This window comes from Onychomys torridus, chromosome 14, assembly GCF_903995425.1.
Source record: "Onychomys torridus chromosome 14, mOncTor1.1, whole genome shotgun sequence".
Lineage (NCBI taxonomy): Eukaryota > Metazoa > Chordata > Mammalia > Rodentia > Cricetidae > Onychomys > Onychomys torridus.
Genome location: NC_050456.1, coordinates 41,067,894 through 41,095,889, shown reverse-complemented (window position 1 = coordinate 41,095,889; position 27,996 = coordinate 41,067,894). Strand labels below are relative to the sequence as shown.

The 27,996-nt window shown below is 39.4% G+C and overlaps 1 protein-coding gene across 1 annotated transcript in view; it reads right to left on the bottom strand.

The window, feature by feature from the left end:
* The window catches only part of Lrrc9 (leucine rich repeat containing 9), an 87,088-nt gene that overhangs the window by 7,202 nt on the left and 51,890 nt on the right, over nt 1–27,996 (bottom strand). Inside the window, exons 21-32 of the mRNA XM_036205631.1 lie at nt 26,519–26,696; nt 24,621–24,841; nt 21,067–21,189; nt 16,811–16,941; nt 15,725–15,833; nt 14,975–15,114; nt 12,466–12,602; nt 11,300–11,517; nt 10,402–10,470; nt 5,560–5,700; nt 3,022–3,093; nt 1,336–1,534 (exon numbers count right to left, since the gene is read on the bottom strand). Of these exons, the coding sequence (XP_036061524.1) occupies nt 1,336–1,534; nt 3,022–3,093; nt 5,560–5,700; nt 10,402–10,470; nt 11,300–11,517; nt 12,466–12,602; nt 14,975–15,114; nt 15,725–15,833; nt 16,811–16,941; nt 21,067–21,189; nt 24,621–24,841; nt 26,519–26,696 (1,738 nt within the window). The remainder of the gene's footprint in view (nt 1–1,335; nt 1,535–3,021; nt 3,094–5,559; nt 5,701–10,401; nt 10,471–11,299; nt 11,518–12,465; nt 12,603–14,974; nt 15,115–15,724; nt 15,834–16,810; nt 16,942–21,066; nt 21,190–24,620; nt 24,842–26,518; nt 26,697–27,996) is intronic.

The following is a 27,996-nucleotide window of genomic DNA, read 5'->3' as shown; positions in this document are numbered from 1 at the left end:
ACCACGACCTGACTCAATTAGATTTTTTTAAATTCAAAGATATCCAGAATTGTGTGCTGTCGTAGGAAGTATACACAGAACTTGGCCATGCTTTTCAAACTAAGAATTTGAGCAGTATAATTGGAAAATAGCAGAGTAAGGAGTTTTCCAGAAAATTCTAAAGAACTGCTGCATGACAAATCTTGAAGAACAAAGACAGAGTCAGGGCTGAACTCATTCAGAAGATAAATCAGCATCCCCAAAGATGACATTATACGCTCAAAGAGACTGAGAACAATTTGACAGGTCCAACTGTGTGTAAGCAGAATCTTTTGAATAAAAACATAATAAGCCTCATTATGACTAAAATGTTAATGTCATAAAGATATAGAAATATGAAAACTAAGATAAATGCCACAATGATAAATTATTCTGAGTCTCTCTATTACATTTATTTCTGAGTGTGTGTGTGTAGGTAGGGGTGTGGGTGGTGCATTCAACAATGAGTGTGTGGTGTTCAGAGGACAACGTTCAGGAGTGGTTTTCTTGCTCCATCATGTGCGTTCTGGTCCTCAGGGTTGGTTTTGCCCATTGAGCCAGCTCACCAACACTTGGTTTCTTTTAACAAGCTCTTCTTTAAATGTTACAGCCATGTACAGTAATCTCTTGCTCTTAGTAGGCTCCTAGATAATTTTGTCATTATTGTGAACAAAGGGGGAACCTAAAAGGAATGTGAGAGAATCTCTCTCAAGCAGGGACACTATCCCCAGCTGTTCAAAAACAGAGTGAGTGAGGATCTGCAGTTCGGGAACAGGCTTCTTCTAAACCCTAACTAAAACGAATATCCTCAAATATTTTCCATGCCCTGTTCTTTTACTCTAGTCCATCCTTAAAGCCCTGGTTCTCAAACTCTTCCCTCTTGCCAGCCTCATGAGGCCCTGATAATCCCGAGGGAAATGCGCTCTCTTTGGACGACACTGTGTCTCTTTGAAAGACACTCTGTGACTACAAGGTTCTGTTATGTTTTAAATTCTCTGATTTCTGCTTTTAGCAGAATTCTCTGCTGGACTGATTTTGGTGGTTGTTTACTATGACATGCATGAAATATAAAATCGTGGGGAAGAAGTCAGGGGGTTCTTGTCCACACTGTGAGAGCAGTTCAGTCTCAACCCATTCGTAGTAATGTAGAATATAAAAAAAAAATGGCATGGTATTTGAAATCGGCATGACCACAGACAACCTGCCAAAATGTGTACTACCAAGACTGCAAATTAAACCATGTAATTTTAAGTTACATTAGAAGCCAAATGAGATTGCTTTTTCAAATTTTTTTTAAAGTTTTTTATTGTTGTTGCTGCTGTTGTTGTTTGTTTGTTTTTACATTCTCTCTGAAACTCTTTGTAAAAATACCTTCAACTTCAGGAGTTAAGGTGAAGTCAGGTCCCAAGAAATGGCTAAATCCAGCAGGCAGAATAACATTGGTTATTTTAATGGGAGAGGCTTTAACGTGGCAGAGGGATCCACCATCTGTAGGAGAGCTGGTAACAGGCACGAGCTACATAATAAAATAAAACAGTTAAGAGCATCTTACCACTGAAGTGGAGATAAAAAGGCATCCTTATCACAAGACACACTGCACAATCAACTTAAAAACTTTTAAATGCTTGCCTCAGCTCAGGACTGGTACCTCTGTAAATAGGGACTGAGTAGAGCCCTGCAGGCATGGGGCTGACATCCCTCAGATATTTTATATAGTCTGCTTTTTCAGACTACGTTGTCCTCATCACTAGGAACCAGTGTTTGATGGCCTATCCTACTTCCAAAGCTCTTTTCAGGGAAGAGCAAAGCTGTGGACACAAGAATGTGTTTCCTTTGTAACGGTTCTTTTTCTTTCTTCAAATATGTATTTTTTTTCTTTTGTGTGTATGAGTGTCTCGCTTGCTTGCATGTATGTATGTGCACCACATGCATGCTGGTACCAGCAGAGGTCAGAAAAAAGTGGTGAATCCTTTGGAACTATAAACAGGTATAAGCCACCATGTGGGTGCTGGAAATGGAACTGCTTTCTGCATAATGTATGGCTGCTCTATTTCCTCAGTGCTGTGAGCTTGTTTAAAGAGATGAAGTCTGAACATATGGTTTGATTTATTTAGAGATACAGGCCTTTGCTATTTGTGGGAAGTAACCAACTTGACTTCAGCAAGCACTACCAAGAATGTAGCTTTGGGTGGGCACCTAGGCCCTTTAACTAACGCCATGCAGTCCTCAGTGGGCCAACAGCTCACTCATGGGAGTTCCTTTCTGTCACTAACTTGGCATGCTGTCAACTTTTCTATTAAAGCCAAACCCCTAAAATTCTGAGGTGTAAGTGTTTAGACTGTACTTCTTTGCCCTTCTGCTGTTAAAAAGAAACAGCCATAACCAAAATAAAAAAAATCCGAACTGAGAAACTTGAAATCTTTTCTATTCTTGTTTATTCTAAATACCTGAAAGAAATAATAGCTCAGTTTTGTTCTAGCCATGAAATAAAGAATTATTATTAAATTTTAAAATACATTCTTTGTAAGACAAATATTTTAAACACTTCACTTATTTTGCTGTGTATAGATGGATCAAAAATAATTTTAAATAAGATGTTTGCTTATGTAACAAAAGTAGATATTTTTATAGCACTATTCAAAAGGCAAGAATAGTTATGTTGAATAAATCATTATAATGCTAGAATAATGGAAAATAGAAATTCATGAGAGAAAATACACAAGTAAACACTAATGAAATGAAATGCTGAAGGTTGAGTCTACATATTTTTTGATAAACTAAGCCAATTTCAAAATTATATATTAAGAAAAGGGTGTCTTAAAGTTATTGTAAGTGATGATTTGCTTTAAAATTTAACAATACAACTTTAAAATAGAGCTTACACATTTTGACTAAACAATAGTTCTTCTGCGGGCCCCTGTGGGACCTCACATATGCAGTGTGGTAGAGGCATCTTCCCCTAGATGACCACTAGCCTCATCTCTAAGCCTATGAAGACCTTACCTTACATGGTAAAGGAGCTTGCAGGTATGACTGAGGTAAGGACTTTGAAGTGGGGAGATTACTCTGGATTATCTAAAAAGAGGGAGACAGAGGGTCAGGGTGTGAGAAGAGCCGGGAGGATGGAAGCAGAGGGTGAGGGAGGCCACGGCTGGCGGAGGGCACGGAGCCGTAGTCAGCTAGAAGCTGGGAAGAATGCCAACTGAGTTCCTTTCCAGAGCTTCCAGAAGAAACGCAGCTCAGCCCATGCTTCCCTCGAAGGCCCCATCTCAGATTTCTGAGTCAGTCACCGCCTGCTACGTCAAGCAGTGAATTTGTGATAATTGGAGGCAAGAACAATAGAAAAGTATTTCACCGGGCATGTGTTTTTTCAAGAGGTGGCTTGAAGATCAAGGAAGAGGGCTTACTCACTGAACTAAAGTTCACCTGATCTGCTCTCTTTTGAAAGAGTGGCATCTACAGCAGGAAATTGAGTGCATGGCATTAGACAGCACTATTAGCTACATGGGTTGTTAGAAGTTAGAACTTCAAGTTTTTTTTAACCTATAGATCAATCTCTTTTTTTAAAAATGGTTTTTCATTAACACTGAACAATTGTGAGCCTCAACGTCCCTATATGTCTAACTCTAACTTGTCCTAGAAATGCCTTTATCAAAATCTGTCAAGATGAATTTTTAAAAATTGGAGTTAAAAAGTCAAGGAATCATTAAAAATTCCAAGAAGGGGTAAAGTTGTTACTGAGTGGTAGGACACTTGCCTAGCATGACCTGTGTTTGTTCCTCAGCACCACAAAAAAAGATTAAAAAAAAAAAAAAACCAATATAATTCATATTTGTCTTTTAACAAAATTTCAAATGTGCATATGTTTGATGAAGAAGAAATCTCCGCCTCTTTGGAGGCAAGCTCTCAGGTAGCCCGTGCCAAGGATGGCTTTGAACTTCTGATCTTCTTGTCTCCCAAGGGCTGTGGCCCTACCTGTGCCCCACCATGCCTGGTGAAGGTCATCTTCTAAGCGAGGGTCTATGACTGATGTGTTGCCTAGCTGGCCTTTAAGATTTTGCTTATAGTTTCTTCTGCTGGGTTCTTTAAGACAGCACAAATTTAAAGACATGGAGAAAATTTGGAGACAATTCTCTAGATTTAAAATTAGTGTTCTTACATAGTTTCTCTAAATTTGTATCTTTTCTCCTGCATTTTATAGCTTTTTAAAACCCCATACCCAGTTTGACTCTGTGTGTGTGTGTGTGCATGTGTGTGTGTGTGTGTGTGTATGTGTGTGATTACTCTTTATCTAGACTTTCCAAAGTATTGAAGTTTTCATATGAACATAGAAGTCATAATTTAAAGTTTGAACTTGTGTTTCATCTGTCGACTTAATATAAACCGCACAGCGGGTTTTTGAAGAAACCGAGCCACCTCTCCAGGAGTGTGTGATTCTACTGCGGATGGGAGAAGTAAAGCCAGGAATGGTGAGTAGGATCAGAAGCGCCATTGTTTTATGAAGGGGCTGAGGAGGACCTGTCCGTCAGCACATATTCATCCCGCACTTGAGCAAGAGCCCAGTAGGAGGGTATCTGTCTGGAACAACCTCACCTGTTCCTCCTTCAAGGTCCTGTTCTCTCTCTCTCTCTCTCTCTCTCTCTCTCTCTCTCTCTCTCTCTCTCTCTCTGTGGCTTGACAGAATTTTTCTGATACTCTGGCTGTCCTGGAACTCATTCTGTAGACCAGGCTAGCCGCGAACTCAGAAATCCTCTTGCCTCTGCCTCCCAAGTGAAGATCTTGTTCTTAAGGAAACCTTGGATCCGTGACTCCACTGTCCTTGGATTTTTGCTTCTAGGTACATTAAAGGTTCGATTGTACCCCTTCCCCACCTGCTCCAGGTCTTTGTAACATCTCCTTGATTGCCTTACAAGTTTCAACTGGTCCCCCTTCCTCCTCCATTTCTTCTTCAAGCTTTGCAAAAGTTCAACTCTGGGAATTCTACGTGTCTGTTAAAAAGCATCATCCACTACGCTAAATTTGGTCTTTCGAGGATGATCATGAGCAAACAGAAGTGGCTATTGATTCAATTCCTAAAGAGCCTGTTTTTACTGTTTCTTCATTCTATATTTTTGTTCCTGTCATGGTCAGGTACATTTTAGGGCTCATGGGTAAAGAGCCCAGCACTCTTACAAATCTGTCAGAATAGCAGCACACATCTCTATTAGGTGAACTACACAGTCCAGAAAGTTGAGATCAAAATGCCCCTTCTTCCTCTCTGCCTAAAGTGAAGCAATTTTATGGTTAGTTCTATAAAAATAGCATGTCCCAGTTTCTTAACTTCTAGTATCATCTGAGTACTGAACAAACAAATATTAAATAATATGTCTCATATTAATGCATTAATATAAGGAAAAAGAGCTGTCTTTGATAGTAGTCACTAAGTAAATACTATAATTTACAAAAACACATATGCCTAAACATTTAAGTCAAAATGTACATGGTGTAATGTTCATTTACAATAATCTATAATAAACAGAAAAGTGTAAATAGTGTAGTTACCGAATTTTTCTTTGCTTGTAGTTCAGAGAGATGAAACTCAGCCTTTGCCCTATCTTCTGCATTTATAGGAATTCCATCCAACATCTGTAGATTAGGCAGGCGGAATATGACCATGTGGCGGTGTACCATTTTTCTACAAATCTAAAGAAAGGTAAAATAATAGTTTATTCCCCCAATCCCTTTCATTAAAAAATTAACCTTCAAAAGAAGGCAGTTTGGGAAAGGTCACAAAGATGATGCATAACAGCTACTTTACAGTCTTAGGCCAGGAGGTGGTGGTGTACACCTTTAATCTCAGCACTCGGGAGGCAGAGGCTGATGGATCTCTGATTCTGAGGCCAGCCTGGTCTACAGAGGGAGTTCCAGGACAGTCAGGGCTACACAGAGAAACCCTGTCTTGAAAACAAAAACAAAAACAAAAACAAAAACAAAAACAAAAACAAAAACAAAAACAAACAACCAAACCAACAATATTAGAAGCTACAGGTAGAGACTTTTTCCTGAAGGTTTCTCAATCCTCTGTGATGTCCAGTGAAGACAGAAAGTATTTCTAAACTAAGACTGCTCTTAAGAGGTTTCGTCTTTCTCCTCTGCTTCTTCCTCCTTTTCTTCCCCCTCACTTTCTCCCCCTTCCTCTTGTCTTTCCTCACCCCCTCCATGGATCCAGGGCTGGTTTGAACTAACTGTCCTCTGGCCTCAGACTCCAGGTGCTGGAATCACAGGTGTGTGCCCCCAGAATCACAGGTGTGTGCCCCCAGAATCACAGGTGTGTGCCCCCAGAATTACAGGTGTGTGTCCCCAGAATCACAGGTGTGTGCCCCCAGAATCACAGGTGTGTGCCCCCAGAATCACAGGTGTGTTCCCACAGAATCACAGGTGTGTTTCCACAGAATCACAGGTGTGTGCCCCCACACTCAGACTGCCATCCCTCTTAAGTCTGTAGCATTGCCCATTAGCTAGAGAAAAATCTCAGCTTATGGATAGAACTCTATGAAAGTTCATTTATAAAGAATTAGTTTATGTGAGATTTTTCCAAAAGGCCCTATTCCATCCATTTAATTCAACATCTTCTGGTTGGTATGATTGGTCTTTTCAAAGCGTTAACCTGCTTTAAAAATATTGCATATATGCAAAAAAGGTAGGTGGAAATCTTCAGTAGAGTGGTCTGTTGGCGTTGACTTTAGAAGGCTCTGCTGGCAAGGATGGCTCTTACTGGGGGTTTGGGACCTGCACCTGGGAACGTGCTTATTATTCCTTGGATGATAAGGGTAGGTGACTATGTCTTGATAATTACTAAAAATAGTAGGATTTGTACTCAACCTTCCCCATCTGGAGTTCGCAATTTCAGTTCCTGATTGGGAAAGGGTGCCTATGTAATCAGTTATTGGAATGCTGAGTCTCTAAGGGGCTCCCTTGAATAAAAACGTAACACCTAAGAGAAGCCATCTTTGTGGCTGAGTGAAGAGTATGCTCTGTGTCCCCTGCCATGGGACAGAAAGCACAAGGAAGAACACACGCAGAAACTTCCAGACTCGACCTGTCTCTTCCTCAGACCCTGTGGCTGTGGATCCTTACTACGCCATTGCTGCCGATCTTGGCCACAAGGAAAACATGATGCTGACTGAGTCTCTCTAGAAAATCTCGGAAATGGTGGTGATCTTGGGGACCCCTAACATAGAAAGAATACAGCACTGTCTGTAATAGCAAAGACCAACAAACTCTTGGAGACGGATGACTAAGCTGGGGCCCGGTGGCTCATGCCTATCATCATAGCAGGTTACAGCAGGAAGATTGCCATGAGTTAGAGGCCAGCTTGGTTTCTATGGTGAGTCCAGAGCAAGCTAAAATAGAAAGAAAACAATAAAACAGAAAGGAAAATGAACAAACTGCTTGAAATGTGGTAGGGGCATGCTCAGTGATGGAGAAAGACCTCTAACTCATATAACAGCCAAACCAATCACTGACCACATTCTAGGTTACAAAGCAATTTTCTTAAATACCAAAGAATACAGAGCCTGCTTCATCTGACTGAAATACTCCAGAACTGGAGGAAAAGGATGAAGATACAACTAGGAACTGGAAAGAATAGATTTAAGATGAATAAAAACGTATGCACAGCCCTCAACAATTTACACATGAAAATGAAGGCTTTTGAAGAGAAGATTTTGAGATATGCAGATCAGTGAAAGCAACAAACATAAAAACTTTCAGGACATTGTTAGAGCAGCACTGTGTACCTACAACTTACTGAATAGAAACATATTGAAAATTAATATTAAGTTAAAATGATGATTGAGAAATATGAAAACTAAAACTTCCTTTGAAAAATTTCAAGAAACAAAAAGAAGAACACGAGAAAGAGTAGATGTTGATGAAATGGAAAGCAAACAATGCCCCTGATAAGGAAAACTACGGAACTCTAAAGAAGCAAGCAAGGCTCCAGCAAGATTTATCAAGAATAAAACGCAAAAGCAGAAATTGACAACCTTAGGTAGAGAGGGATGACAAGCTATGTAGAGTGGAGAATTAAAAGGACATTGCGAGCTTACTGTGATAGCAATACATTAAGAGTCTAAAGAATAATATCCAAACAAAATTAACTTCCCAATGTGAGCTTCTGAGGAAGTAGAAAATATTATGGGATTTATACTCGTGGAGGAATTAGAGTAAGCAAGTTAAAGTTTAGATTAACAAATAACTTGGGTCAAGCTGTTTTAGAGATAAGACCCAGTTACTTTTTAAGGTCTTTAAACTATTCATAGACTAGGAATAGAAGGAGTGTTCCCAAATAAATCTCATAAAGAAAAAGACATTATGCCAGATTTAAAAGTATGGTATAAAAAGACAGAATCATAGCTTTTATCTGCATAGATGCAGATATGCTACATCAAATACTATCAGATTGAATCCAGTAAGATTTAAAACATGAACAAATTATATTCACACTAAGAATTTAAGGAGCTGGGCAGTGGTCACACACCTTTAAACCCAGCACTCGGAAGGCAGAGCCAACTGGATCTCTGTGAGTTCGAGGCCAGCCTGGTCTACAGAGCAAGATCCAGGACAGGCAACAAAACTACACAGAGAAACCTTGAAAAACAAACAAACAAACAAAAATATTAATCTAAAAATATTACAGAAAGAATATTTACTTCCACACAGAAAAAGATTTATATTTTTCCATAAAGGTTTGAATCATATTTGATAAGATTTATTCTGTTGTTTTAATAGCTGTTCTAATTAATTCCTTTTTTATAGTCTTCTAATTATTTATTGTAGGAGTAAAGAAATTATGACTTTTGTATATTTTTCTTTGTCTAGGCAGTTTGCCAAGCCCTGATTTTAGTTCTAATGGTTTGTAAAAACCTTTGACATTTTTTCTATATACTATCACACTATCTGTAAATAACAGCTTGTCTTTTCAATCTTCATATGTTTATTTCCTATACTTCTCAGTGTGCTGATTAAGACCTCTAATGTAGTATTAAATAGAAGCACTGGATAGTAATTTAATAATTTCAAAAGAATGCTTCCAAGTTGTCTCTATTAGAGATGATGTTTACAATGAATTATGGGAAAGCAACTTTCAATAGTTTAAGGAAGTGCCTTTCTAGTTCCAAATGCCTGTTTCATAACAAATGGACATTGGGTTTTGACTGATGGATAATATAGTTTCCTTTTTATTTTGCTGGTATACTAAATTGCATTAACAAACAGTAGATTAAAACTATCCTTAAATTCTTTTGTTTGTTTGTTTGTTTCCCCACAAACTTTCCCAGCACTATAAATTAAAAAACAAACAAACAAAACCCCCAAACAAAACATTAGAGCAGCGTGTGAAGCTTTCCAACTGGATCTGGATGCCACCACTAACAGGAATGAACCTGACCTCTTTGATCCCAGCTAGAAATGAACTGTTCTGGCATAGACGAAACACCCTTTGTCCTAACCATCATATGACCCTCCCTCTCTGGCTCACAGTCCTGCTGCCCTTGACGGCCTTCTGGGAAACCCTGGATCTGTCTGCCCCGTGGCCTTTTCAGTCTTACGCCTTCTGCTGTCTGTTCTTTTTGACGGATTTTGCTGGAACACTCGGCACACTACACATCAGGCCATCGATCGCTCAGTTGCCATGTTTCCCAGTTTGCTTAGAAGTTAAACGGGCATGGGTGCTGTTTATTGGATCCCTTCAAAGACTCCAATAGGAAAAGCAACAAATTTTTCCCAAATTAACTTAAAACAAGTGCAATTCGAATTAAAACATCAACAAATTTTTCCCTTAACTTAATTTGCTTCTTAAATTTCACAGGAAAGTGAAAGGGTCAAGAATAGTGAAGAGCCGGGTGGTGGTGGTGCACGCCTTTTTTCCCCTGGGAGGCAGAGGCAGGTGGATCTCTGTGAGTTCGAGGCCAGCATGGTCTACAGAGTGAGTTGCAGGAAAGTTGCAAAGCTTCACAGAGAAACCCTGTCTCAAAAAAACAAAAACAATAGTGAAGACAGTGAAGGCTCTAATTAGAGAAAAGACGGAAGAGGAGATAAGGAACAATACTCTCCAAAAATTTAGATAATACAAAATGTTAGTAACTAACACAACATAATATTATGGGCACAGCAACAGGCAGGTAAGTCAAAGGGTGTAGTGCAGAATGGGACACACACATGCTTCCATTGGACAGTAATGGTTGGCAGTGCCATCTTGTGGAGACAACACTAAGCTCCACACTGTGTTGCGTTAACTAGCTATGTATGTAGAAATAGAAAAAGCAAATCACTTTCTCATATCTTATACAAATTTACATATGATAATCAGGAAATTACTAAGTTTTAAAAGTAAATACTCACTGGATTGCCATAGACAGTAAGCTCTCTGAGAGAAGGGATGACATCAAGTTTTTCCAGTTCTGTGATTTCCTGTGTAAAAGGTAAGGAATTATCATTTGGTTGGCTCACCTCTCCTAACGTAAACCTCTCTGAAGTAGTTTTACGCAAATTTTAGATTTCAAGTAGCTCCAATTGGATCCTCTGAGTGAACCCAAGTGAAGACTGTGGACTCCCAACACATGACTTGCAAAGAGCACTGTGATGTGGAAAATGAGCCACACAGCAGAACTTGCAAGAGAACAGCAAATTTCCTCGAAGAGGCATGAGCCACCCTAGGGCTTAGATGATGACCTTAATAATAGAAGAACGTGTGATACTGGCTATACTCTGATACACCAGCTGTGAAAGACAGAACAGATTACAACTGTTTCTCTGGTTAAATGTTCTGCCCTCCACAACGCCTAGGACTACTTATTAGTATCCACTTAACATCACTGTAAATTTCTAACAGTGTAGCTTTGGCAAACTTTTAAGAAATACTTATTTTTATTTAATGTGCAATGAGTAAACGGGCTAGAAGAAGGCTTCAGCTGGGCCTCAGAGCCCGCCTAGACCAAGAGCATTGAGAACTGAGTGCACACTCAGAGAGAGAATTGGTGAGACCAGCTTTAGAACTAAAGTAAACTAAACTAAACTAACATCAGTGGGTGGGTGCGTACTGTCTGGGTTGTAAGTCTAGACGTGGCGAAAACGTCTTTGTATCAGAGTACACAGTGCACGCCTTGTGATATGCCTGAGACAGACTTCACAAACAGTGGTTACAGCATTCTCACTGGTGTACTTGGGAGCTTTATGTTCACACCACAGAGGATTTCAGCTACATAAACCTCAAAACCACAACACCCCCAAAGAATGTTACCTGGATTTTATTGTATCCTAGGAAGAGTCTCTCCAGTTTGACCAAGGACTGCAACTTGCCCAGATCTCTCAGTCTGTTTTCCTCTAGATGGAGGGTCAGCAGGGAACTCGGCTTGGCGAAAGCGCTGTCATTAAATGCTCGGATGCGGTTATGGTCGACAACCAGCTCCTGGAGGACGATCAAGTTGTCCAGCCCTTCCACCTGGCTGATCTCATTTCCTAAACAGTTATGACATGCTGCATGAGCCCCGACTTCCAGAACCAAAGTCTATGTACCCGTCTTTATTTCAACTTTATCAAATGACTTCTAAAACTAAAAGAGAACATTTATTTTGATGTCTCAAAATTGTAACACACACTGGTCTTTCCCTAACCTCTAATGAGCAGCCTTTCCCCCAAAAAACTATCTAGCCTTAGCAATCCAATTTATCAGTCTGTTTATTCAGTTACAAAATAATCTTAGACTAGTTTTCCTCTCTTCTTGAAATACCTAATTAGTCATTTAATCATAATATTTACTCCTTTACAACTGACTTTTAGACTTACCATTTCTATTGATACCACTGTGGGCCAGGTCATTATTGGTGTATGTTAATGCAACTCTGAATCTAAACTGCATATGTTTTCAAGTCAAACAAACCTAATTACCGTAACACATTGGTGCAAACTTGGGTACATTATTTAACCACATCAAACCTCAATTATTTCTTCTTCCCCACTCCAGGTGTCCAAGAGCAGGGAAATAGCTAAGAAAGTATGATAGATAAATATACAATAGATTTTTTTCAGTCATAAAGAAGAACAATATTATACTCTTTGCAAGGGAATGCATTCAACTGGATATAATCACATTAACCAGATTGCAAACTTCATATAGGAAGTGGAACTATCTAAAGGAACAAAGGGGACTGACTAATGAGGGCCAGAAGGGAGAGGCAAGGGAGGTAGAGAAAACACTCAGCCTACAACGTAGAGTTGTATGAAAATTTCCCTATAGACTAGTACCAGGTTCAATGAGTATATGCAATCAATTGTTTAAAACAATCTTATTGGATAAATTTTTGTTGTCAGTGATCATTAGAGTAATTGATAATGCTTACACTTGCTTGTTAAAGCAAGATGATAATCCAGTCAGTTTACAGAATTTATCAACGCATGTCCACTCACCCTGTAGAAAGAGGAATTTTAAGTTTCTCAGTCGGTTAAGTTGTAGCTGGACTAAGTTACAAATTCCATTGTATCCCAAATGAAGAACCTCTAAACTTTGCATTATTGGAGGCAAATTTTCATTGCTTATTGAATCTCTGAAACACACAGTTATGTCTGAGGTCATAAACTTGATTTGAAAGCATTTTTATCATAAAAGAAGGTCTGAAGCATACTTACTACAAAGTAGAAGTAAGATAAAAATTTGCATGAACTTTTGTTATACGGTAGTTGAGTAGTGCTTTTATAATAACAATAATTTTTTTTTTTTTTTTGAGACAGGGTTTCTCTATGTAGCTTTGTGCCTTTCCTGGAACTCACTCTGTAGCCCAGCCTGGCCTCAAACTCACAGAGATCCACCTGGCTCTGCCTAATAATAATTTTTATCTCTTAAAAATGTTTATAGGGAAAAGAGTAAAGTACAGAAAGCCACAATGAAAAGTGAAGTCAATATAATCAGGCAAGAAAAAGAAAAATGTTGTATTCCATTAGAAAGGAATAAGTACATTTACCTTTTTTCTTAAAGGACATAATCCCCATATGTGTTAAACTCTAACAGATCTACCAAAAATGCTAATTGAGCTAATAAATTACTTCATTAAAGCTACAAGATAAAATAATAAAAGTGTTCTGAAGTTCCAATGCCAATAAAAGATTTAAAAATGAAATAAAAAAACAATTCTTACACTTTTTACAACCGTGTAAGAGAAAATAATTTCAGAACACTTAAAAATAAATTTGAGAAAAGAAGCACAAAATTTATATATAGATTAAATACACACAAGTGAATGAAACCCATGTATCAGTAAGTAAAAACTTATTTCATGTTTATGGATTAGAAGTCTGAATATTATTAAGATGGCAATTCTTTCAAATTGATGAGTAAATACACACTCTATCAAAAGCTCTCTAGGAGAAAATGAACTGTCTTAAAATTTATAAAGAACTCAGAGAACTCTGAACATCCAAAACAATATTGAAAGAAATAAGCTAGGTGGCTTGCACTCTTATAATCTATATATTGAAACAGTGCACAGCAGGGTGTGAAATTAATCACTGGCCCTGTAGTGACAAGGGATAGGTCTCAAAGGCAAGCTAAGTGAAAGGAACTACACACAAAATGAAAGCAAAAGGAGGGCTTGGAGGTGGAAGAAGTGAGCAGTGGGATGGAGCAGGATATGATAATAGGGGGATGGAAATAACCAAAGTATGTTATGTACACATAGGAAACGCCATAATGAAACTCATTATTATTATTATTATTATTATTATTATTATTATTATTATTATTGGTTTTTCGGAACAGGGTTTCTTTGTGTAGCTTTGTGCCTTTCCTGGAACTCGCTTTGGAGACCAGGCTGGCCTTGAACTCACAGAGATCCGCTCTGCTTCCCAAGTGCTGGGATTAAAGGTGTGCGCTACCACCACCTGGCAAAACCCATTATTTTTTACAATTAATAACTGATAATGAAGTGAAAAAAGTATGCTGTGGGATAATGCTTTTCTACACTGGTTTAATAAAATGCTGATTGGCCAGTAGCCAGGCAGGAAGTATAGGCAGGATAAGCAGACAAGAAGAAATCGGGGAGAGGAAGGCTGAGTCAGGGAGCAGCATGTAACGGCACACAGGTAAAGCCACAGAATATGTGGCGACATATAGATGAACAGAAATGGGCTGAGTTTAAATGTAAGAGCTGGCCAGTGGTAGGCCTGAGCTAATGGCTGAGCAGTTTTAATTAGTATAAGCCTGTGTGTATTTACTTGGGTCTGAGCAGCTGCAGACCAGCCAGGACACAGGAAAACTTCCAGCTACAAAAGTACTTACTATGTAATTCCAATCTTACACAATTCTAGAAAAAGGCAAAGTAATAGGGAAAGAAAGCAGATCAGTGGCCATTGCCAAAGGCTGGGATGTGGGGAGCGGGTTGCAAAGAAAAATGAGGGTGTTTTGAGGGACAGTTACTTCACACTGTGGTGTCAGCTGTAGTTACAGGGCTGAATACATTTGTCAAAAACCATTAAATGGCACACTGAAGGTGGTAACTTTGTTATATGCAAACTACCTCAATAAAGATAGCAAACACAAGGAATGTTCTTCATTGAGAAAAATGAAAATGAAAAATTTTGACTTGGTGATACACACACACATTTCACATACGCATGCACACACATCTCTGTCAATCTTCCCATCTATCTATCTGTCCATCTGTCTATCTGTCTAGCCACCCATCCATCCTTTTATAGATGTATAGGAAAGCAAGACATATGTCTTGATCTTCACAAGTGATATCTTTTCCATTAATGTTAGAATTGGGGAAAAATGACAAAGACTCCCTTTTTATTTATGAAGTTTATTTTTGGTATATAGTTTGTTAAAATAATTCTTTAAATCAGCCAAATATGTGTATTAGATTGTGTTACTTCTTTGGTTGTTTTTAAGTGTGACAAACTAGAGAATTTTAGAATGTACCTGTTTAGTTTTGAGGCTCCTTGCTGTCCATAGCCACTTGAAGGCACTTTCTGGTAGAGTAGCTGTCTGTTGCTTAAGTGAGTCTGAGGTTTCAGTCTAGGTATGATTGATTCAATATGATTATAGTTGAGGCATAAGACCTACAGAAAGAACTTCTTATTAATTAAATGTCCGTGATACATTGAAGTGGCATGACTAATACTTGGAACAGAGAACATAATTCATAATATATTATTGTGAAAAATAAAAAAAATATCCCAAAGTATTTAGATTTGGCTTTAGATTGTTTTTTAACAATCTTACATGTTGGAGAATCACTACAAATAAAATATCCAAGACACTAGCCAGCCATTCGGCTTTCTCAAACTGCACTCCTGGTGTGTCTAAGGCTGATACAGATGAAATAATTACTGAGGAAGTATTTTTGGCTTGTGTTTAGATGCTGAGAATCACCTCATTCTCAAGTTCATTTCCTAAGTGCTCACTAGAGACATGGCCTCTCCTCCCATCTCCTACTGAAGAGTAAGATCTGTTTGTAAGTCAATGGTGTAAGATAGATGGTTAAAAAATAAACACTCTGGAAGGTAGGACTAAGATTTTTTTTTTTTTTTTGATTAGTGAGAAACAAAATAAAATACGGTTTAGGGACTAATTTCGACACCTTAATAAGGAAATACATTTTAGTGTAAAATGAAGACTAAAACTTGTGCGGAAGTCTGTGAGAGCAAAGACAGCTTTGCAGCAACATGCCTTCACACTGGGCAGGTAGATGAGGCCGCTGAACGAGGTGAGGTTGTTGTTCTGCAGGTTCACGTTGCACACATTCCTAAAGTGGTCAACTGGAATCAGATCCACAGTCCTGAATTAGAAAGCAAATACAGTCATTATTTTAACAGGACAGGGTGAGCTCCACCGTAAACGACTCCCAAGTTCTATGCAATGTCAAATACTAGAAATCCATGTCCAGCTAAGTGTATATTTTTGTTGCACAGGTATGAAGAAATTGACATAGAAAGTTGATTACTTAAAAAATACCATATCTATAACCATTAAACAATTACTGTAGAAGACACTTATACAATAAACATTTCCAGTTGATTCACGAATTAACATACAAGTTCATGAAATCACAGCAGACTTGATAAAGTAAGTCTATCAAGTACGTAAGATAAGCAGGTCGTAAGCGTCCACAGACATATGTGAAGTAGGTGGTTCCCGAAGTGGCAAAAAGTGGCAGGAGTGGACAGGAGTGGACAGTAGTAAGGGCGTGGAAACCAGACTTTTCTGAGATCTGTGGAAGACCTGCAAAGCATTGGTGTTGACACTCCATTGAGAATGGTGATTGCGGCCCACGGTCATTGAGAGGCTCTGGAGCCACGTGCCTGAAAAGTCGGAGCCTGAACATAATAATTCCACATTCGTATTCTGTCATGCATCTAAGGATCCCATTAGAATTAACAAGATGTAATTAAAAGTGTTAACAGTTTTTTGGTTTTTTTTTAAACTAATTTTGATTTTCATGATTTTCTTCAGATGTAATTATGTTTTTGCTATTCCTTAAAACAAACAAACAAACAAAATAACCAATATATAAGTAGTAAACCTAATATGACTAGTGGTAAAAGAAATAGGTGAAACAAAATCAGATGAAAAACAACCCTTCATGATAACTTTTTAACCATAATTTCTGATAATAAGATTTATTGCATCATTTCAAGTGGTGTCTGAGATAGACTAGGATAATTACTGAGTGTATTTGGAAAGGAGAGTCAGAAAATGTGGTGATAATTATACTTGTAATTATAATGACAAATGGACCCAATAAAGCGATTGTACCTGATGGATGATGAAGTCCAGTTTAGCTCTTGCATTTGGACAAAGTTGGAGTGTCCTTGGCGTTCAGCAATCATGTCAGACGTAAGCCTGCCACCAAACAGATCCTTTGCATTCTCGATCTCCGGAGGTTCCTTGAGGGACATTGAGAAAGTGATGGCCTCCCTACAGTAGACGACCTCTGGATACAGATGTAAATGGCCTAGACACTATTACTCTCTTTGGCAGAAACAGCTGCTTCCACCCACCTAGCACACTGAATGGGTAAAATACACACACAAGATGACCAGGGCCCTAGGGACCTTGGGGCCTGAGGAATGACACCTTGATTTTTTATTTTTTATTTTTTATTTATTTATTTATTTTGCCTCATATATGTCCGACTGGGTGCTGGGGAGCCAGAAAATACAAGAAAGCCCATAACCATCCAACTTCCTCTAGTCGGCAGACAAGCAAAGGGGAGCCTGGCATGACAATAATTGTGAAACCTTTAGATACTAATAGACCTGTTCCATCCAGCACCAGAAACTAAACTTGGCCCGACCCAAAATTGCCCACTGAATAATAGAAAAGTCTTCTCTCATCATATTAAAAACCAAGAAAGCTCTCAGTGCGAAAAGACAATCAGCAGATCCTCCGGAATGGCATAGATATGAGTCATTACTGACAATTAGGCCTCACCAAAAGGCTTCAGCAGTTATGAACGCACTTACATCAAATGAAAACACAAACTATCAGCAAGGAAATAAAATAAAAGGTATGAAAAAGTGAAAGAAATTTCCATATCCAAAGTTAGTCCCATGATTTCAACTGCCTGCATTATATTCCTAGTCAGATAACCTAATGTCTCATCAAACGTGCTATGTCTGAAAGTGGCCATCTCCTCCCGCAATGCTGCTTTTCTTCTGTCCATATTGCAGTATGAGGTCTTTGGCTACAGTCATCTTGGAGAACATCAGGGCTCTGTTGAGGCTCATTAGGGGAAAGCTATTTCCTCCTGGTCAAAAGCATGGAATCTACCTCTGGCCAGAGTGGAGACATGAGATACCATTATTTCCTCCCCTAAGAGCTAATTCACAGAGATCTGCCTGGGCCGGGCGGTGGTGGCGCATGCCTGTAATCCCAGCACTCGGGAGGCAGAGCCAGGTGGATCTCTGTGAGTTCGAGGCCAGCCTGGTCTATAGAGCAAGATCCAGGAAAAGGCACAAAGCTACACAGAGACACCCTGTCTAAAAAAGAAAAAAAAGAGATCTGCCTGGCTCTGCCTCCTGAATGCTGGGATTAAAGATGTGCGCCACCACCACCTGGCAACCACGTTGATCTTTTAAAATCTTTCCACCAGAAAAGTGAAACTTTCTCTTTTCCGTTTCTACCACTTTCTTTTGGATACTAACCAAAGCCTAAGCATGTTTCCTCTGGCATTTTGGGTTTTCTTACTCCCGTTCTGAAGCTGGTTGTCATGTGACTGGTTGTTGACCTCCATTGCTGAAGGTGTCAACCTAACTCAGAAGGCATGGCTTTCTCTCTTCCTACATTTCATAAGCCTCCCAATGGCTGCCAAGGCCTATAATTTGCTTGCTATGCTGTTTTCTCTTCAATGTTAGTAGTATTGACCTTGAGCATCCTAGTGAGGCTCTTTTAAGATTCTCTTTGGAAGGCTAAGAACCCAAAGAGGTCACCCCAACTTCCCCATAACACTTTTATTGTAGTTGTGAACTTTGTAGCCACCTTTCCGAGTTTGCTGCCCAGGAATAATCAATTCTGTTAATTTTCTCTAGTATTTCTCTCAAGTTTCAGCTTTCTGTTTCTGTTTGTTTGTTTGTTTACTTTTTGAGACAGGTCTCTTTACATAGCCCTGGCTGCCCTGGAACTCACTATGCCAACCAGGCTGGCCTCTAGCTCACAGCCATCTGCCTGCCTTTGCCTCTGTCTCCTGAGTGCTAGGATTAAGGTGTGCACCCCCACACCCAGCCAGCTTTCTGAGTCACCTCCTTCTGCTTCAGTGTCTCATTATTTTGCTCCTGGAATATTTTAGTAATTGAAAAAAAAAACAGTTATTTCCTCTACTTCCATTAATACTGTTATTAGATGAAAGTTCTTATTATATGGTTCTGGATATATAATCACTCTTCTGAAAAATATTCAGTGTATTCCCATTCTCTTTAATTTGAAGTCCAATTCTGAAGCCCTTTCTTCATGTTCCATTATTAATTCATAGATTTTTGACCTACCCCATTCTACAAAGGACATTTAGCAGCTTATAGGAAACACAATACATAAGAAAACAATAAAAGAAAAAAAAATAATAGCGAATATCAAGACTAAGAACAGCATAAGTTAGAAGAGATAAAAATAGAATCAGAGAGAATACAAGTGTCTATATTGAATCATAAAATTGGCTCTGAGCTTTTGAGATGCTAAAGTGAGAAAAGAAAAACTTACATAATACCCATCCTCAGTGAATAGAACAAGACTTTCCCCCTACATTTATCTCTAAAAGTATTTTCCCATGACACCCTTCAAATGAGGGCATGTAAATAAGAGGCATAAGAGCTCCAACACATTTAGAGCAAATGCAATATCAGTTATATAAGACTGTACATAACGAATCCACCCCTGGTGAAAGCTAGTGCCTGAATAAGCCAACATACACAGTTCTGGAGAATTTGCATTGATTGGAATGAAGATGCTTTATTCAGTGGAACCCTGAAAAATGTGGGGCTAGAATTAGTAATCGTTTCAGAGTGTTTCAGAGAACTAAACTGTCAAGAGTTGTCTCTCAATTTTCTAGAATATCTGATGCATGTTTTTGTTTGATGAGAGCTAGGTAACATTACACTAGGAAACTGTGTTCTTCCCATGTTTCCATGTTTGTCAAGCACTTATCCTATTACATGGAGCTTGGGAGACCTGCATGAACTTGCTTGTTATAGAACCTGGTGTAGTATGAAGCTTAAAGGTACTTATTAATAAGATCAAACCCAAGGCCAGTTATTGGAGTGAATGCTGGAAGATCAGAGAAGCAGAACAAGCCACAGCTACCTCACCTTGCCAGTTCCTCAGCTGATCCTGTTTCCTCAGACTGGATGCCTCTCAGCTGAACTGTGCTGCTCAAAAGCCTGAATGCTTATCCAGTGAAAAGCATCTACTTTCTGGTCTTCACGCCTTATATATCTTTCTGCTTTCTGCTATCACTCCCTGGGATTAAAGGTTCACTTTCTGGGATTAAAGGCGTGAGTCACCATGCCTGGCTGTTTCCAATGTGGCCTTGAACTCACAGAGATCCAGAGGGATTTCTGCCTCTGGAATGTTAGGATTAAAGGCGTGTGCTACCACTGCCTATCCTCATGTTTAATGTTGTGGCTGTCCTGTTCTCTGACCCCAGATAATTTTATTTGCGTGCACAATATTTTGGGGAACCCAGTACCGCTACAACCTGGGTCTTCAGATAAGGAGTTTGTGTTTATCCCTAAGTCCTGTGTTCCCCATTTACTGTTTGTAAGTAATCTTGCCATACTACATTTGTTGGTTCAAATATATGTTCCATAATTGTTAACCACTGTATTTTTCCAAGAACTAAGAAGCAGTTCTTAAGCCTAGGGAGCGATGGTGCTCTGGCGTATGCTTTTCCTACTCTGCTTCATGGGACTGTGCCTTGCCTTTTGCAGTGTTTACTAGAAATTTAACCCAGGACATCACACATTATGAAGTTACCAATCACTAAGCTGCACCTCTAGCCCTTACTCTTCATTCTTTTGGAGTGTGTGTTTGTGCCATGACATGTGTACATGGAGGTCACTGGGCCTTGCCTTATGTCCACTACTGAGCACACCAGGCTAGCTGGACCATGAGCTTCTGAGGATTCTTCTGTCTCTACCCCCATCTCACTATGGGAACAACTGGGGTTACATTGTTTAGCTGTACATGGGAACTGGGGATCCCAGCTCAGTGCCTCATGCTTGTGCGATGGGGTCTCTGCCTGCTGAACACACTCTTCACTTTGGAGGCACTGAATTCACTGTACAAAAAGGTAAGCACCCTCTTTCTTCTCTGTCTCATGTAAGACAATTAAGAATTGGCCAGGTGAGAGAACTGTGAAATCCAGATCCCAAAAGAGCTTTAGAGATGTGGATTATAATGAGCACGGTGAGGTTTAGTATAATACCAGAGGTAAAGCAATGTTCAAGATGCTTATGACCTATGAGTATGCAAATACATGCACTGTGGATCAAATGTTATGATTCACAAAAACAACTTACAATTGAGATTCCATCCAAGGCCTTCAGTTCCGGAAGATGAAATATTACAAATAACCGGTAGTTTTCTTGGTTCCATATAATAATGTTTCCATACATGTCTAGAATGACCAAGTTGCATAAACCCTAGATAATAAGGATACATTCAATTTATGTATATATATATGCAAATCACACTTCAACAAGTTATTTTTCCAGGGGTTAGACAACCTTGAATTTTAATATTTGAATTATCTATAATTTCATAGAATTTGAGTGCTTTTAATCATACTTTAAGTACAAGGGTTTCCCTTTAGACTAGTAAGATGTAATTGTGTGCAACATTTCTGTAGTCTATGCTATGTATCATGATCCCTTTTAGGATATTCGTATTAGATGTATTATCATTGGCAAAGGTGTAGAGAAAATGTTCATATACTTAAAGCTATCTATATACCTTGGTCATGGAGTAATGGCCTATGAGGTGGTATGTTTATGTATTCACTATGTAAAGGGGATGAAAAACAATATCACTTGAAAAGAAGATCATCTTGAAGTGCATCATCAGCTCTCTGAAAAGTTAGGACAGCCAATCTTATGGGAAAATTTGCCTTTACAGTAAAGGAATGGCCCTGAGTAGATATGGAAGGAGGAAATGAAACTTCTCAATACTATGGTGGGCTTGTTTCCTGATGACACTGTGAGTACCCAGTTTGCCTCTGTAGCTTTAGAAATATATTGGGGAAGAGGATGGAGAGAAGGCTGAATTTAGGGAAAGACCGATACAAGTTGTTGGAAGGAAATACTGTCACAGCAATGAACCAACGTGTCATTCCTAGGAAGTGCCCAGGAACTGGAGAGACAATGAAGTCACACGTCGCATTTGAAGCTAATCCCTTCAGTAAAGCCTGTTGTACAGTAGTTTCGAGTTAGTGGTTTCTTTAGGAAAGTTAAAGAGATCAAATCTGAATAAAGGGCTGGGGATACAGCTCATGATAGCACGCTTGCCTAGCATGCTTGAAGCCCTCAGTTTGATCCTCAGCCCAGTACTAGAAAAACAAAAACAAAGCAAAGCAAAATCCAGTAAACAAATAAAACTGGCCAGAAAAGTGCAGAGACACTGATAAAATACCACAGCCAGCTATGGAGAGCTTGTACTGAGAACAGGACTGGTAAAGAATGCCTGGTTTGGGAATCTTAAGAACTGTTGAAGAAAGCATTTGTCTTACTAGGTTACTATTGCTGTGATGAAACACCATGACCCAGAGCAACTTGGGGAGGAAAGGGTGTAGTAGCTTACATATCCCAAGTCACAGACCATTGAGGGAAACCAACACAGGAACTCAAGTAGGGCAGGAACCTGGAGGCAGGAGCTGACCCAGAGGCCATGGAGGGGTGCTGCTTACTGGCTTGCTCCTCATGTCTTTCTCAGCCTGCTTTCTTATAGCACCCAGGACCACCAGCCCAGCGGTGGCCCCACCCACAAAGTGTTAGGCCCTCCCACATTTATTATTAAGTAAAAAATGCCCTACAGGCTTGCCTACAGCCTAATTTTATAGAGGTAATTTCTCAATTGAAGTCTCCTCTTCTCAGATGACTACAGCTTGTGTTAAGTTGACATAAAGCTAGCCAGTACAGAAGATATGGGTTCTTATATTTGAGCATGAAAATGGGATTGATTTCAAACTACTTTGAAGCCATAATGAAAACAAACAACGGAACAAAAGCTAGTGTGGTTCTCAAATCAAAACAGACATGTAGATTAGTGGACCAGAACAGAAGACCCAAGAATATGCCCGTGTAGATGCAGCACAGCCTTCTGGATCCAACAGATATAGACATTATGTGCTGGGTAGAATGACTTCTTTAATATGTAGTGCTGGGAAAACTGGACACCCGTGTGGAGAAGAGCAAAGTTGATCCCCATTTCTCACTCTGTAAAAACATCAACTCAAGGGCAAAAGAGAAGACTCAGCGGTTAGGAGCTTTGTTGGTCTTGCAGTGGAGCCAGGTTCAATTCTCAGCACCCACATGGTGGCTCACAGCCACCTGTAGTTCCAGTTCCAGGGGTCTGATGCCCTATTCTGGCCTCCACAGGCACCAAGCATGAAGGTAGTACACATACATGCATTTGGGAAAACACTCAAACACAAAATTAAATCAACCTAAAACCCAAAACAAAATAACATCAACTCAAAATGGATCAAAAATCTTAGTGTAATAATAAGAAAAGTTAGAAAACTGCAAAAATGCCCGAGGTAAAGATGCAGGGAGTATTTTAAAAGGTCAGCCCAAAAAATGGCTCTCTAAGAGGAGTCTAGCAGCAGGAGACCGCAGCAAGGTTTGACAATCAGGATCGCAGATGTTAAAAAGACTTCTTCACAGAAAAGAACCATTCACCAGAGTGAAGAGACAGAATGAGAGAGACTCTGGATTAACACCTCAAATATCAAAAATAGTAAAAACCAAAAGGGCAATCGATAAACGGGCACATAAACTGAACAGGCACACACAAATGAAGACATCCAATGGATAACAAAAGTAGGCACACCTGGGCTAGAGAGATAGCTCAGAGGTTAAGAGCGCCGACTGCTCTTCCAGAGGTCCTGAGTTCAATTCCCAGCAACCACATGGTGGCTCACAACCATCTGTAATGAGATCTGGTGCCCTCGTCTGTATACATAATAAATAAATAAATCTTTTTTTAAAAAAAGTAGGCACACCTACAAAATAGAAAAATGCAAATCAAAATGACACTGAGATTCTATCTTATGCCTAGCCCAAAAGGCTGTCAGCAAGAAAGCAAAACAAAAAAAAGAAAAAACAACCACAATAGACATTGGCAGTAGTGTGAGGAGAAAGCAACTCTTCCATGCAATTGAGAGTGATGTAAGGTATTCCAGCCACTGTGGAAATTAGTATAGGGGTTCTTATAAAATGAGAAGATCCACACACTGCTCCTGAGCAGATGGCCCCCAGCTGAAGTCAGCTGATCATGCTGACACCTGAACATCTGTGCTTATTGCATCACATGTCACAGCAGCTAAGCTACAGAATTAGTTCCCATGCCTGTTAATGGATGAACGGATAAAGAAAATATAGTATGTAGTATTCAGCCATAAGGAAGAACAAATACATGCCATTTGCAGGACTGCAGATCACTACATTCAGAGAAAATAAGATACCCTCAAAAAGACAAGGTGTGTGCTTTTGTTCATATACGGTGTTAGTGGGGAGGGTAGAGGGGGGACTATGTGGGGTAGGAGAGGAAAGGAGGAGGGACAGGAGGGAGGGGAGCAGTATAGGGGGATGACCTATATTGTATGTGCCATACAAATGTCACAATGAAACAAAGTACCTTGCACAATTAATACATGTTGATAAAAGTGACCCCATAAATCTACCAGGTTACTGCCATACTGGTGTCATTTGTATATTTGCATTAAACGAAAGCAAATGTTATTTGAGCTTTCTTCTTTATAGTTTTCAACAAACTCTGTTCAGTGAGTGTGGCTTCCATAGCGTACACCAACAGTAAATGCTTGGAAAAGCAGAAACTTGTTAGCCCACGCGGTCACCTTTAAGTTGTAGATCTCTTGATTCACAGCTATGTAGTTATTGCTTAGGTACAACTCTATCAGAGTGAACATCTTCTGTAAAGCGCTCAGCGATGTGATCCTGTTGTTCTCGAGAGAAAGGGAGTGGAGATGAAGCATGTTATCAAAAGTATGCTTCTCCAAGCCAGTGAGGAGGTTGTTGTTCATGCTGAGGCGACTTAATTTAGTCAGCCGGGCGATGCCTAAAATACCAGCAAAATCAAGGAGCAATTCAGACAGTAGGTTAGTTTCAGACAGAACGAGATAGTCACTGCACTGATGCTCTTAACTGTGAATTTAAACAACTTGAAGGACTCTGTGACAATAAACCATTCCATCATTTTTTCTTTGTGTTTCAGAAGGACACAGTCGTGTGCAAAAGGTCCATGCATGCATCCGATTTTGATTTTGATTTTCTAAGTAGATTGGTTTTCTTAGGTGTTAAAGAAAGTCGCTTTGTAAGCTAACAATTTCTCCTTCAAAAATAAAGATAAATACCAGCTCTCATCAAACACTGAAGATTAGAAACCAGCATATAACCCTCTGGAAATGACAGAATCAGCTGCATTAGTGACAACGTCGGCCCAATTCTCATATAGCATGCTTAAAATGATTTTTAGAATGAAGTTTAGAATCTGGCTTAGAAGTTTAGAAGCTGGCTAGTTCCAGCAGGCTCTAACCCTAGTGTTTGCAACGGAGAAGCATGTGGGCAATGGAGAAGCATGCAGTCCATAGAGAAGCATGCAGGCAATGGAGAAGCATGCAGGCCATGGAGAAGCATGCAGGCAATGGAGAAGCATGCAGGCAGGAGAGAACAGTTGAAAGGAGGAACTTTTTTTTTTTTTTTTTTTTAAAGATAAGGTTTCAATATGTAGCTCAGATTGGCTTCAAATTCACAGTTCCTAATCCTCCTGACTCAGACACTGGAGTGCTGGGATTACTGGCGTGTATCACCACACACCTGGCAGATAGATGAGAACTTTGTAGTCATAGTTTACTACAGGTAAGTGATATAAATACTCCTCCATTTCCTCAGCCATACAAAGGGCATGTCAAACCTACTTCTAAGGGGCTATGAGATTAAATAGAATCGTTTTTAGAAAGGGAGAATAGAGACAGTTTTTTAACAGGTCACAGAAGATTTCTTTCAATTCTTGCCATTAAAGGCTTCAAGTGAGGGTCAGGAGAGAATCTGAGATAGTCACAAGAATATTTAATTTAGAATATTTTAGAACATGCCATCTAAATGTTGGACTTTAGTTGCAGGTAAGCACAGACTAAAGTGACTTGGAGAATCTAGGATACTGGGTGGGGGAAGGCAATTTCGCTTCACTCTCTGGTATAGGATAAGTGTTTCTACTTTAAACTTAAAGTAGTCAGAACATACTCATCTCATTATGAATGAGGCTTATTAATGCAGAGTAATTGGTTTGTAAGTGAAGTCATAGAAAATGTATACAGATTTTCCATTTTTAATTTCAAGTAAGTATAATTTTCATTTTTGTTCTTCTTTACATTTCTAAATATAACCTTAATTCCTTGCAAAAGGTAATGGACTGTTTGATCTTTTTCAAAGTAAGCCTCATTCATACATTTCTTCACTGTTACAAATGTTAATGGCCACCTTGTTTCTACTCTCTGAGTTTGCCAATAGATGGTAATTCCCTGCATTAGGAAAGAAAAGAGCCCTAGGGATGATAGTCTGCTGCCGCAGCTCATGATGCTCAGAAGTTCATCACCAGTAATGCCAACAGATATTCCGAAGACCCGGACCCAGGCCTTATCGAAGCCTCTCTAGACACCCTCCCCTTTGGAAACTCTGTCCTTAGCAGCACTGAGTTACTGGAGACTTGGTGGCGCTCACCAAGTTCCTGTCTCACCTTCTATTTTTGAGATGCAGTTACCATCCAATATGAGCTCTTCCAGGTTGACACACGACTCCAAGCCTTCCATTTTGGAGAGGTTATTATTGCTGAATGATGCCCATTTCAAATTCTCCAATTTTTCTAGATTTGTGATTTCAAAGAGATGTTGTCCATCTAAATTTAAGGCAGTTATCTATACAATAATTCATATTACGTGTTACTTCTGAAACTTGCAAACAAATTCAAAATCATTAGATTAAAGAAATTAACAGAACAGTCCAAATGTGACAAGTAAATGCTAGAATTCCCTTAGGAACTGGAAACTCTTTATTTATGGGGAAAAGTAAAGCTTGAGAGGACTCTAACAGGGATGTTTATTGTGTTATGGACACAATGGTGTGGCAGCTGAGCTCCGGCTGCAGCTACAGGGGACATCTGCTGGCAAAGAGCTCAGTCCCTTCAGGGACAGCCTCAGCTGCAGAGCCACTTTCCCTGGGGGACTCCTCCTTCTGAGCTTGGCCCATTGTTAGTGGTAGGTATAAAAACCTGGCCATCTCGGCCTCATTTGGGACACATTTAAAGTATCATTCTGATTCCAGAACTTGGGAGCACCAAGGCTTTCACTCAGCCTGCACTGCAGCCCAATATTATCATTTTTATTATACAATAAAAATGTCACCAATAGTTCCCATTTTCATGAGTCCTATTAGCTTCATTGCCACCCTTCATTCTAGAAAGGACTCTAAGATGGTCAGGTGGCCTTATACAGCAAGAAGCTGTGGGGGTTGTGACTTGTCCCTGGCTAAGGCCTGGATAACTCTCTGATTCTCTTGCCAAAGTTCCTGCTCCTTCGTCTTTAAAATGTTGGCTTGATCTCTGGCTCTGAGGCTCTGAGTATTAAGTTGGCTAAAACTTAGTATAAAAATCCACCCTATCCAATTCTGTAATAGCCACAGTTGAAGACGAGGTCCTGTAACATTTAGAACTTGGTCTTAGCATTTCATGTTTTATACATACATATAGTACATTTATTATCTTAAAAGTGATAAATTGCCTTATATGTTTTCTTAACTTTATTGAAGCGTAATTGACCACTAAAATGATAAATATTTAAGGTATGTCATTGAATTTGATAGCCTTGTATTATAAATTAAATTGTGGTCTCAATTAGATGTGGAATCTAAATATTCAACCTCATGGAGGTAGAGAGAAGACAGGTGGTTTCTGGAGATGAAGATGGGAGCCCGTAGGAATGGAGTTGAAGGACACAAAGTTTCAACTTTTCAAGAAAAATGAGTTCTGAGGGGTTAAAATATGTAATGACTACCTTTCAAAATAGTGTATTGTACAGTTGACATTTGCTAGGAAGGAACATCTTAACTCTTCCTTTCCTATTTTACTTTATCTCTTAAGTTTTTGGCCCTCATCTGTCTGTATCCTCTTTGTGGTTCACACCAACGCTGGATACAAAGATCCGTTTAAGATGGTATAAG